Source organism: Microtus pennsylvanicus, chromosome 15, assembly GCF_037038515.1.
Source record: "Microtus pennsylvanicus isolate mMicPen1 chromosome 15, mMicPen1.hap1, whole genome shotgun sequence".
In the NCBI taxonomy this organism is placed as follows: Eukaryota; Metazoa; Chordata; class Mammalia; order Rodentia; family Cricetidae; genus Microtus; species Microtus pennsylvanicus.
Genome location: NC_134593.1, coordinates 62,721,029 through 62,733,242, shown reverse-complemented (window position 1 = coordinate 62,733,242; position 12,214 = coordinate 62,721,029). Strand labels below are relative to the sequence as shown.

Here is a 12,214-nt window from a genome sequence, read left to right as displayed (position 1 = left end):
AATGGGAAATAATGTTGCTTTTTGCTGACTTCCAATCCTTGGATCTGAGAAAGAGGAGGTAGACAATAATCTGGGATAGGTTTTATTTTGGTGTTAAGATGTGGCACTACTAAGCTTATTCTTTTTCTTCTTTGGGGAAAAACATACTTGGCAGAGCAAACATGAAGCGTGGATGGCTTTCTGCTCTTGGCCAAAGCGGCATTCTATCTCACTTCCTAACTCCTTTAGGAAGACTGGGTCTACCATTTCAATCTGAGTTCACGTAGTCTCTGTCAGTTTACTCACGGGTGACTGCTGCCTCTTTGTGGCAGAATGCCATGGCAATTGTTCCTTAAACAGGAAGTTTTCAAACAGTCCTTGATTTTGCCCACATTCTAGATGAGACAGAACAGAGGAACAGTAATAGCAACGAAGTGCTTGGTTTTTTAAGTTTCAAATAGAGTCAAATATTTTCTCCCATTAAATGCTCTTCTAAATTCACTGGCAAACCTTAATTAGAGGTGGAGAGCGAATATCCACAAACATCAACATCTCAAACATTTATGAAATCTGCCAACTTTAGATAAGGTTTATGTCAGAACTGATGAACAATTTCATACAAATTAAAATATGGAAGAACTCAGACTGTATAAAATAGCATGAATATGACAAAATATAAAACTGTACAAGATAAATGAAAATATAACTTATTACTTACCATGATCTGTGTACTAGAATTACATGCCAGTGAGGAAATATACAATTAAAATACCATTAGTAAACATAACTGACACATTCAGAAAAAAACATACTTTTCTGAATCAACGAAGGAAAATAAATTTATGTAAGTGTACGCATTAATGGACATACATTGAAATTTTATAATCAGGGAAACTTAGTGTTCCTAGGAAGAAAAGTGTTACTAGTTCCTAAATTCTTAATAAGGAGGTCCCACCATCTCCCGGAATCATTACTTTAATCCCTCAAAGTTGACATAGTTATCAAGTGTTTATTCAGAAACTATTTAAAAAATTACATGTGCTGGGATACATATGAGACTGTAACAATAGTAGTTCCATCTTACAGAGATCCTGTTTGTCCTCAGCATCTGCCCAGAGGGATAAAGACATTGGACAGACTTGTACAGCCCATCATTTGGTCTTCTGAGGTGCACGGGCACGCGGAACTGTACAAATGCAATTGGGTTTGGTTACACAATCGAAAATCGGCTACAATAGTAGTCAAATCAATACATCATTTTGGTTCACTAATAAAAATAATTTTCAACCTTCTCTGATACATCCAAAAACTTCCACACTTTTCTCAATCGAACTACCCAATTAATTGCTCCATCTTTCCCCTTTTCTACAGCAGGTTACAAACAGCTTCATTTTTTAGTTTACTATTTTTTGAATGGCGAGTCGCATTGGGTGGGTTTCATAGATTTTTAAAGACTTTTGCCATTTAGTGCTCCACGTCTTTAAATATTTAATAGGCCTTTCTGATATTACTCTGGTTTTGGAAATGCAGCTCGTAGTACAGTGCAACAACACCTCTGAGAAAATCATAGGCTAAATAGTGAAGGAAAGAGGAATGCTAAATGTGCATATAAAAATAGGTGCTACAATAAAATATTTGTATATTTCATCAATAAGTTATTTTGACTAATCAATTATGGATCATATAGCTCTGTAATTTTAATGATTTGTCCACATCTATAGTGAGCCTTTCTGGATCACAAGACCTTTTTTTTAAAATTCAAATGTCCAGAATGCATACAAACACATTCTTTAAAAACAAAGGAAAAGATTAGGAAGGAAGGTTGGAGGGGGAAGGAAGGGAGGGAAGTGAGAGAGAAGAAACTTCCTATTAAAGTTGGGGTGTGCTAATCTCTCAACCAATGCCAAGGCTCTAAGGACAAGAAGGACGTGAGAAGAGGAGCAAAAAGGATGAGAAGAATCTAAGCTGCTTCCACCCCCAACCCTTCTTAGCACTTCAGAGCACTGCAAAAAGGGACTGCAACCTGTTGAAGGTCACCCTGGATGCAAATCGCCCTCCCCAAAGCCCTTCTCTCTTCCCCCACAGACAAGAAGAGAAAGTGATGTGCCTAGTTTACATAAATGTTTCCCGCGTGTAAAATTAAAAGTAAATTGCACACCCTTTCAGTTAGCTTCCACCGAAGCTGAGAATCCCGTGCCAAGGCACTTCACCCTAAATGTTGAAACGACACAATTAATCAAATGTGTTCACCAAGTGTGTCTGCTAGCTTGTTTGTTTCAAACGCAAAAGCTCCAACGGAGTTTCTTTGTTTTTAGAACTGACTGAATGTGGTCTGTTTTTCCAGCACTTCGAGGTAGTCCGGCTCAACATTTAGTTTTGCTTTTAACTCCAGATACTCATTCCGGTTCGGTTCTACAAAGACAGCACCGGGAGGGCTGTAGAGCACCGGTTCCCGCAGCCTGCTGTCCCCTGCCCCCGGGTGCAAATACTGATGGGGGCGTCGCAGGTCATAGTTTGGGGAGAAAGTGTAAGCAGCCGAGCTGCATGGGAATTTGGGGTATTCCGGGAGGCTGCTGCCGGCAGGGCTAGTGGAGCAGTGTTTGTCTGGCTCTAAAATGCCCCTGTAAAAGCGATCAGCGTCCTGCACCGGCGACAGTAGGTCCTCTCGGGGCTCGATGGTGCTGACGCTGTAGGCGGGGCTCCGCAAGTGGTGGCTTTCCCGCCTCTCCTCCTCCCCAGGCTGCAGCTGCAGCTGCGGAGGGGCCTGCTGCTGGGGCTGCTGCGGCGGCGGTGGCTGCTGCTGCTGCAGGTGGTGGTTGCTGCTGTAGGTGACCTTGAGCTCGTGCAGGTCTTTGTAATCCTCCACGGAGTTGCCTTCTCGAGACCTGTAGATGGGATTTTTGCACATGTGGCCCAGTGGGTGAGGGATGTATTCATACACGTGGCCCGCGGGAGTCTTCACCTTGGGCAAAGCTGGTCCGCGGTGGTGCACGTGCGCATGAGGGTGGCTACCCCCGCTGCCGCCTCCACCCCCATACACGCTGTACTGCATGTTAAAGGAGCTCACGTCGGAGTTGTTAGTGCTGGTGTGGTCGTTCTGGTTCTTCTTCCTGCGTTTCATGACCAGCACGAAGAGGCCTGCTGCCACGAAGACTGACATGATGAAAACAAGCAGCAGGCTGAGGATCAGCACCGACAAGGGCACTGACGAAGCCCCAGCTCCAGCACCTAAGCCCGCAGGGGCCCCAGTGCTGTTCAGCCTCACAGCTGGTGTCGCTGCATTGGTCCGGGATGGTACCTGGATGGAAGAGGGCGTGGGCGTGGAAACCACCACATCAGAATAGTCTGGACACAGCAGTTCCGACTTGATGGAACGCATGTAGGTCTCTGCAAATTTCTTGGGCGCCTTACAGATCACTTCGTCCACCAGCACTCCCACTTTGAGTTGCTCAATCCACAGCTTCATGCTCACCACATCGCAGGTGCAATCCCAAGGGTTGTCATGGAGATCAATTTGGATGAGGGATGTCAGCTGATCCAAAACTCCACTAACTGGCAAGGAGGTGAAGCTGTTGCTCCTCAGGTTAAGCCTGAGAAGAGTCAGGCCAGAGAAGACACCTGAAGGCATGGTCTGCAGTTGGTTGTTATTCAAGAATAGTAACTGGAGGTTTGGGACTGGGTCAAAAGTCCCGGACTGGATTTCGCGAATGAGATTGTACTGGAGAAAGAGATACTGCAAGCTCTGCAGGCCATAGAATAACTCCGGGCTCAGCCTCTCGATCCTGTTGCCATTCAGATAGAGACGTCTCAGGTTGCTGAGATCCCCAAAGGCCCGGTCCTGGATCATGGAGATGCGGTTGTTACCCAGGTGCAGGAGGTCCAGTCCTGTGGCTTCCAGGAAGTCTGTCCTGCGCACAACAGTGATGTAGTTCTCTGTTAGGTACATTTTCTTGGGATTGTAGGGCTTGGGCTGTAGCTCCGCGATGCTCTCGATCTTGCGCTCTTGGCAGTTGACATTGAGGCCCAGATCAGAGATCTGAAGGTTGCAAGTGCAGGCGGTGGGACACTCCAAAGGCACCGGGGATTTGGTCTGGTAGGCTATGCTGGGGCCATAGTTACTGTAACCCAAGTCTTTAGAGGGCTGCCTAGAAGTGGGGCGCACTCTGGGCTTGTTGGGCTGGCGGGTCCCCTTAGGAGGCTTCAAGGGGGGCTTGTAAACAGCAGAGGAAGAAGTGGCCACAGAATTTACAGAGGCTGGGGTAGTATGCAAATACCCCGTGGTGCTTAAAGGAGTCTGTGGCCTCATCTCATAGTCAGAAATAAGTTTCCTTGGACAAAGTTCCTGCTTGGATACCTCATCCAAGTCCCTGCCGTGTAAACGGAAGGGGGTCTCACAGACCACATCACCCACAAGGGCTGAGTAGGAGATGCTGTCCAACCAATCCTTGAGAGAAATTAGCTCACAGGAGCAATTCCAGGGGTTTTCCTCCAGCTGCAATTCCACAACTTTATCCATGTGTTGCAACAGCCCCACATAGGGCAGAAGTTTCAGCCTGTTTCCCCGCAGGTCCAAGTGCGTTAAGGGCACAAAACGGAAGAGATTGTTAGGTAAACCTGACAAGAGATTGTCATTGAGGATAAGCACCTGCAACATATGCAGTTTTCCAAAAGCATTGGGTTCAATGACACTGATGTAATTGTAATCGACTTGCAGGTATTCTAAGTTCTCCAAGCCAAGGAAGGTGTCATCTCGAAGAAGTTCCAGTTTATTATTGTTTAGGTGTAGTCGCCTCAAACCCCGCAGCCCATGGAAAGCCCCTGTCTCGATGTCTTGGATAACATTGCTTCCCAGATGTAAAATTGAAGCCCCAGTGTAATTGACAAACTCATTGGGATAGAGACGGTTCAGAAGGTTCCCAGACAACAGGAGGTGATAAATTGGGAAACGGGGAGGGCTAATTTCAGAGAGACTGATGATCCCCCGGTTTTCACAGCTCACAGTTAAAATGCCGTCCTTTTCCTCACAAGGACATGCATTGTCACAGATTTCCCCATAATAATCGATGGTTTCTGCACAGGAAAGGACGAGAGATGTTACAGCAAACGCTAGAGTCTGCAGCATCCAGCTATGCATTTTTCTGTGAAGGTCCTGTTCCAAAGTTACTGGGGGGCAGCAAACGTGCATTTTACCTCCTGCAAGGGAGAGAGGAAACAAGGAAATAACAGTATCACACACACAAAAGTTAAGGGGGTTAATTAGAAAGTCCCCCTTTCTTGATAGCTTTTCTCTGAAATCCAGGAGGGGATATACACACATATAAAGCACCTCCTCCCTTGCCCGGGGGGGGGGGATCATTATATCTTTCAGACTTTACCAAAATTGGCTGTTCATTTTGATTTGAAGTCTCGTGGTATTTCCCAATGAGCATGCCACCAATTTTCTGCTCTTTAGAAGATGAAGGCAAATAAATTCTTGTGTTAGTGTTCTCTGCCCTCCTTCATCAAACTAATCCATAAATATACATAAAATGGCTGTCAGTACAGTTTCATCACTCTAATTTAAGAAAAAGAAATATAAGTTTTTCAATGGTGTTCTCCACTTCACCTATACCAGCCCCCTCCTTGCTTCCTTGCAGAATCTTCTCTGATAACACTTTACTGTTAAGGTCTCGCATTTTTACAGATATGCGTGGGGTCACAATACTTTGAGCTATTTTAAATCACCACAAGTAACGTCAGGGTGGAAACGTAAAGAATACAGAGGCAGAAAGGATGCAAGATCATGCATCAAGAGCAGCCAACAGAAGCTTTGAAGTCACCAATTGTCCTCCTGAGCACTGAGAATGTAGAGGTGTGTGTGTGTGTGTGTGTGTGTGTGTGTGTGCGCGCGCGCGTGCGTGTGTGTGTGTGTGTGTGTGTGTGTGTTGAGGGGGGGAGCGAGTTCGCTTTCATGGGGGACTTCGCCACAGCTATTAAGCATATCAGAACCCTGATTGTATGCACCAGGCCACTTAGCAGCGCTTCCTCTGGAGCACCCTGAGACCACTTCTCCTCATTGATCATGCCAGCGAGGCTACAAAACCGCATCTTTAACCACTGTAATAGTTCCGCACGATGGCTTATAGAGAACTCAGCAAAGGCATCCGCAATCTCGGAGCACTTCTGAATGCTGTGAGTCTAAAGCGGGCATTTCTACAGCTTACCCCGAAGCGGCTGAAAGTATACCACCGATCACAGGCAAATGCTCTATTACACTGGGCTCCAAGTCAGTTTGCCACGGTATGCAAAAGTAGCCTTTCTGAATTCATAAGATTTGGACCGAACTACAGCCTTGCTACCATCTCCATCTTTGAAGTTGCTTTTACGTTTAAATGTCAATGGTCTTCTCCTTTATTTCCCTTCCTGATATAAAGGGACGCTGTGATGGTTAAAAGACAAAATAGAGGCAAATGTCACAGGCCAGTGTCTTAACATCTGAATTTAATCTCCCTGTGAAACTACTTTGATCCCCCTCCCCCGTCTGTTCTCCCTTTTTGTCACTGGAAAGCTTTTGACTTACTACTTTGGGTTGGCAGCAACACTCAGAATGGACACAAGTGGTCTTAATGTAGAGTGCAGGGTTGTTTAGGGGGAATGTTGATAAAACTGTGGGGTTCTGGGGACCTATGCCTTTTCTCTGATCAACCTTGTTCCTTCCTCCATCAGAAAAAAAAATAAAACTGATGAAAATCTCAAACCAGAACTAAAGTCAGGACGTTTCTAAAGCACAACAGATTCACAGCTTGCACATGATCACCAAGTCGCACCAACCCTCCTGGTTCAGAGTGTCTGCATTCTCACGCACATGTGCAAGTGTGTCTACGAATCTTTGACATTTGGCCACCCAGACGTATCGAGAAAGATCGGAACCACAGTATAGAAGCCTCAATAGTGTATCAGACCTCCCCTCAGCACAGTAGACGGCTTGGGTTTTAAACATCCTGAGACGAAATCAAAACGTTTACCTTGAAATTTGGGTTCTCCGTTGGATCAAATGTGCACATCCATTCAGCTGGGTTGGATCCCCTCCCCCTCCCTCGCGGTGCTTCCCCGCCCCCATTCACCTCCTTCCACATCTCAGAGTCCATTGCAAATTGTGTCCAAGCAGTATTAAATTCGAACGTTTACAACTTTAATTCAGTTCTGGCTAGTCGGAGTCGAACAGCCTTTTCCAAGGCTCTTCTCCATTCACCCCCTCCCCCGCCGTCCCCAGCCATCAAAGGAGACTGAAGATTTGAGAAAATAAAGTTGAATGAGCTGGAAATGCTGACATTCAGAGAGGGAAAAGCACCACCGATGTAAACTCGCGGGTGCACCACACGTTTGTGGTTTATTAAAGCAAAAAGAAGAAAAGGATAGAGGGCGGGGACGGGGGACTGTATTTGTTCGCTCGCAAAGAATTTAGAGCCTGGATCACCGCCTGCCACATCCCTGCATTAAGCAGCATGGAGCCGCTCCGGTTGAAGCCCAAACCCAGGCCGGACCCTTGGCTCCCGGCACAGCTGCTAGAACCGGCGCTCAGGCAGAGGCAACCGGAGTTCCAGGACCCGAGACTCCCCCTCCCCCACCCCGCCCCAAAGCAAAGGAAGGGTAAAGGGAGGAAGAAGGGGAGGGGGAGAAGCAAAGAAAGCCACTTCGCCATACCACACAGACACACACAGGAACCTCTTTTGCAAAGTAAACCACAGACTTACCCCGTCTCCCATCTCAGGGGCCCACTCATCATAGCTACCATTTAGAAAAACACCTCTTCGGGGTGTGCACTGATTTTTGAAGCCTAGGCAGACACAGAAGCTGCTAGCAGTGCAGGCTGAGCTTCTGGAGGAAAGCGGCACCAGGACGCTGCTAGCACCGGGCCGCCACCCCGGTGGCGACCGCGGGTTCCCGGGCTCCCCAAAGGGCTCTCCCTGGCGCTCACCGCGGTAGCAGGAGCGGGCAGTGGGGTGGGGGAGTGGGGGAGGGGACGGCCAGGGACTCGCTGGAAAGGCAGCTCGCGGCAGGGGCTGGGAGCCTGAGCAGGCTGGGCGGGGAGGGCTCAGTGGGGAGGGGAAGTGGGGAGACCAAGGCGGGGGACGCGGAGCAGGATGCCTGGCTCGGCCGCCTAGCTAACGTACTGGTCAGCCTGGGCGAGCGCTCGCACCCGATCGCACTCACGCTCCCTCGCACCATCGCTCCCACGCGCGAAACCCAGGTCTCAGGGCTCCTTCTCCTTACCCCAGGAACCGGCGGGTACTTACTGTTCCCATCTGCACAGGGGGCAACTTTCTCCGACCCAGTGAGGGCAGCCGCCCCCTCCAGCCGCCTCGGGCTCCTGGCTCCCTCCGGCCTGGGATCGCGCGGGCTCGCCCTCCCCTCCCCCCTAGTCTCTCCGGGTCGGCGTCTTCACCACATTACCCCCCTGGTCAGTGGCGCACGCCCCGGGACGAGCCGGAGGGAGAGGGGCTCGAGGGTGTGCGTGCATCGTCCGCCTTCTTCTTGCAGCGCACACTGTACATGGTAGTGAGGGGGCGAGAGAAGGTGGTACTGGCCCCTCGGCTGCTCCGTCGGCGGTTCCTTCGCTGTGCTCCTCTCCCCCAAGCGGCACGACCACTGCAGCCGGGATGCCGTTGTCCCCAAGGCTAACCTGCAGTCGCGGCCCCTAATTAGTATTTGAAAGGCTCCCACATCCTCTTGGCCGCTGCACTGTTCCTAGTGTTTGCAGCGGATTTTCGCTATCCCTCCCCAGATGCGGCGCACCATCCTCATTATTCGCAACTCTTTATCTCCGACATCCTTTGAGGGGTCCGAGGAGGCAGGAGCAGCGTTTTTCTACGCCTGTGCCATGTCCTGGCAGCCTGGCAGTTCTTTAAAAAAAGAAAGAAAGAAAAACTCAGAAAAAGTCGTGTCTTCTCTCCCGGGAGCGGAGGAGGCGGCTACATCTGCTGGGTAGCGGGGTGCAGGGCCCCGTCCGCCGCACTTGTTTATTGTCGCGCCGCTGGTGCGAGCCAAGCTGCAGCAGACATGATGGGCCCGGGGCGAAGCGGGCACCCAGTGGCCGGTAGATGGCAGCCGAGGGCGAAGGCGTCCCTGGGCTCTGGAGGCGCAGTCAGAGCCCCCTTCGATGTCACATTCGTGGAGACAGAGGAGTCTTGGACCATGTGCGCAATTTGAGCGTAGGAGTGTGCAATCGTCTTCTTGGAAAGGGAGGACTGGAAAGAACCCTGACTGTGCTAGACTTGGTGGCGAGCAGGAATCAGATGATTCCTACCGGTTGCCGTTTGCCCAGATGCCTCTGCCCTTAGAGGAGTATCCATACTGCTGCTTCCAGTGGCTCCAGTAAAGGACCCTGGAGGGAGTGGCTCGTCCATAGCTATAGAAAGTGCGTTATTTTTATCTTTATCTTTTTAAAGACTCACTTTTTATAAGTATGTCGGAGTGGTTCTCCAGGGAGAAAGCGAATACACTAAACCAACTAGAGAGCTGGAAACAACTGAAATAGAGGCAGTGTCTGTTGAAAGCGAGTTTCTGGAAGCGTCACCTGCTGAACTCTTCTGATCACCTCTATGTAAGTATGAGCCGCTTCTTCCAGGAAACCAGACCACTTTCTCCCCTGAAAGGGGTCTGGGTGTTCATAAGATGTGTTTTACGTTTTGGAAATGTTAGGCCCTCAGTCTTCACAAGAAGCAAAGGGGAGTTGTTTAGAGTTAGTGACCCAGGGCAGGCTGCTTGCAAGCTTCACGCTGTCATAGATGGGTAGGTACTTTTGCCATGCAAATGTATTTTCCTCTCCCTATTCTGAAATTATGCTTTAAACATAAATAGATTTCTCTAAGTTTAACTTAGGGGATAGTATGTGCGGTCATCCTCTGATTAGACATGTGATTGATAGTAATAGGTTCCAGAGGCGGGTTATATGTGGATATGTCTCAACAGCTCTTCACAGCCTCCATATGTGTGGAATTTCAGGGGTTTATAGAGAAGCAGTAAATTATTTAAACCTCTTGAAATGCGCAATGCTTTCAAGTTTTCATCTAAATAAACATGCTGACTTTTAACTAAGCCATACACACTTTGAGATAGTTTTGTGTATTTCATGTAAATTGGAAACTCTACAAGGGAGAAAGAACTGACATGGTCTGTGATGTCAGACAATGAAAATATGAGAACTGTAAAATTTGCATACTTTTCATAGCTACTGGCTTCAGGTACACAGCAAAATTTACTTTTAAAACAATAGTTGGTATATTATTATTAAGTTTTTTTATCCTACAATCTGAGGTAACAATGTATGAAACTTCTTTTAAGGTGAAAAAATCAACTTTATATTTTTAAATTTTGGATATTTAAGTTTACAAGTGTATTCACCTACAGAATGAAAATACTGAGCCCCCTCAGCAACCTAATATTTAATGATTACTAACTCAGCAGAAGTTCTGATAAGTTGCAGAATGCCTTAATTATTAGACTTCTCAGGATATTGGTTTTATAGTATTAGTGTGCGATACCTCCACATTTTCACTCAGTATAAACAAGTGTTTATATGTTCTATATTGTACTATTTTATTTTTAATAGTGCCCTATTTAAAACACATTTTGTTAAGTATCAAGCACATTTTGAACCTGCTCAAACAGTGTCACATGAAACATTTATACCCACATTACAGATTTCCTTGTAGGGTTCAAATAAAAAAAAAAGCTGTCTAGCCTAATTCATGTCACAGCATTGCCATGGGAGCCCCTGCCACTTTCACCACTAGGTGTCCCTATAAACTGCTCTACTGGGAAGTGAATTTTGAGAAATTCTGGGACACAGAAACTAGAATACACTGCAGTAGGAACACCACCACAGAAATATAGCGGTGCTTCATCTTTAATGCATAGGCATCCTTTGCTTTGCCTCTTCACTATTCCCTAGGAAATAGAGAAACGGACCACATACAGAAGAAATAAGAACCAAGACTTCTATGCACATGAGCATATTTGTTTGATCTGTACTAATCAACAGACAGTCCCATGATATTTCTGCATGCTTTCACACAATACTTACATGAACACAAAGGACCATTTAGAAACGTCTGGATACTGAAAACTTACACTAGTGATCATAAAGCTATTCTCAGAATTAAGGATTAAAATTCTAAGTTCAACATTATTTATCTCAGTTGGGTGTAAAAAACTAAGGACACTTGACCAAATGTTTGTGAACATAAGAATACCGTGATAGGCTATGAAATAGCACCTGTCAGAAGGACATGCCACGTTCAGATATATGAATTGGTTAACAACACATTAAAAGTTAAATTCACATTAAAATACCAACTTGTGCTTTGAAGTGGAACACATACTTTCCTGGACTTTAAATTTATTATTCTATATTATTACATTCACTTTTTAGTGATCTATGAATGCTCTGCAATAATTTTACAGTAAATTAACTTATTTAAACATTTTATTTGTGTTACCACTGGGTTGTTTCTTCAGCATGTCAAAAGACTTAGTTAAGAATTATAGATCATTTTGAAGCAACCTAACAGGAATCATAAATGAGGAAATTCCTCAGTAATAACAGTGACATGTTATGACCATTGATCAACATCACTGAACTCTAAAGCTATTACGACTTCCCTTTATTTTGGTTAGATTAGATGATGAATCGTGAGTAGGCAGGCTAATGCTACATTTCAGACATCCCCAAAACTAGATTTACTGTTACGTTTGTGACAGTAATGAATAAGAATTCTCTACCATTCCTTCATTTAATTATTCTAAATTAAAATATATCTTTCCTAAGGCTTTGATGTCAAAGCTAAGTAAATTAAAGACTTCTAAAAAGAGTTTAAAAATAAACACTTCCTTGTATTGAGAAAACTGAGTCATCATTTTTGGTTTTTTTTTTTTTTTGCTATTACTGGTGGAATAACAACAAAGTAATTTTTTTTCTAGTCTGCTACAGTTGAAACAAAGAGGGTATCCCACATATTTGTAAAACCGCAATGGAAAGACAGTGGATTAATAGCAATGAGATTATGTATTCACCTATGGACAGTAATTTGCAATCTAAGAAAATACTTACCAAAGAATAGAAGAGATATATATCTGAAATATCAGATTTTCATTACTTCACATATACCATTGTAAGTATACTAGGCAATTTTATTTGTTTGGGGTAATTTTTTGCGTCTTTATCATATGCATCTTCTCTGAACGAACCATTCAT

General features: G+C 45.8%; 1 protein-coding gene and 1 long non-coding RNA gene across 4 annotated transcripts in view; one reads left to right on the top strand and one right to left on the bottom strand.

The window, feature by feature from the left end:
• Positions 1-938: 938 nt before the first annotated feature.
• Positions 939-9,038, bottom strand: Slitrk5 (SLIT and NTRK like family member 5). Of its 3 annotated transcripts, none has more exons than XM_075949001.1 (2): positions 8,256-9,038; positions 939-5,172 (listed from the first exon to the last, which is right to left on the bottom strand). In XM_075949001.1, the coding sequence occupies exon 2, from the start codon at positions 5,162-5,164 to the stop codon at positions 2,291-2,293; it is 2,874 nt and encodes a 957-aa protein (XP_075805116.1). In that variant the 5' UTR covers positions 5,165-5,172; positions 8,256-9,038; the 3' UTR covers positions 939-2,290. The 3 variants fall into 3 exon arrangements, with proteins under 3 accessions (XP_075805116.1, XP_075805118.1, XP_075805117.1); XM_075949003.1 differs by having other exon boundaries at positions 8,447-8,973; XM_075949002.1 differs by lacking the exon at positions 8,256-9,038 and adding an exon at positions 7,713-8,236.
• Positions 9,039-9,214: 176 nt separating this feature from the next.
• LOC142835506 (uncharacterized) overlaps positions 9,215-12,214 on the top strand; it is a 131,383-nt gene continuing 128,383 nt past the window's right edge. Inside the window, exon 1 of the long non-coding RNA XR_012907898.1 lies at positions 9,215-9,562. This is a non-coding gene — a long non-coding RNA (uncharacterized LOC142835506). The remainder of the gene's footprint in view (positions 9,563-12,214) is intronic.

Coding starts and splice junctions, on each gene's coding strand:
- Slitrk5 (XM_075949003.1), bottom strand. CDS start 8,513: ATGTACAGTGTGCGCTGCAAGAAGAAGGCGGACGATGCACGCACACCC. Junction 5,173..8,446: donor CTCGAGCCCCTCTCCCTCCG/GCTCGTCCCGGG, acceptor TCTCCCTTGCAG/GAGGTAAAATGCACGTTTGC.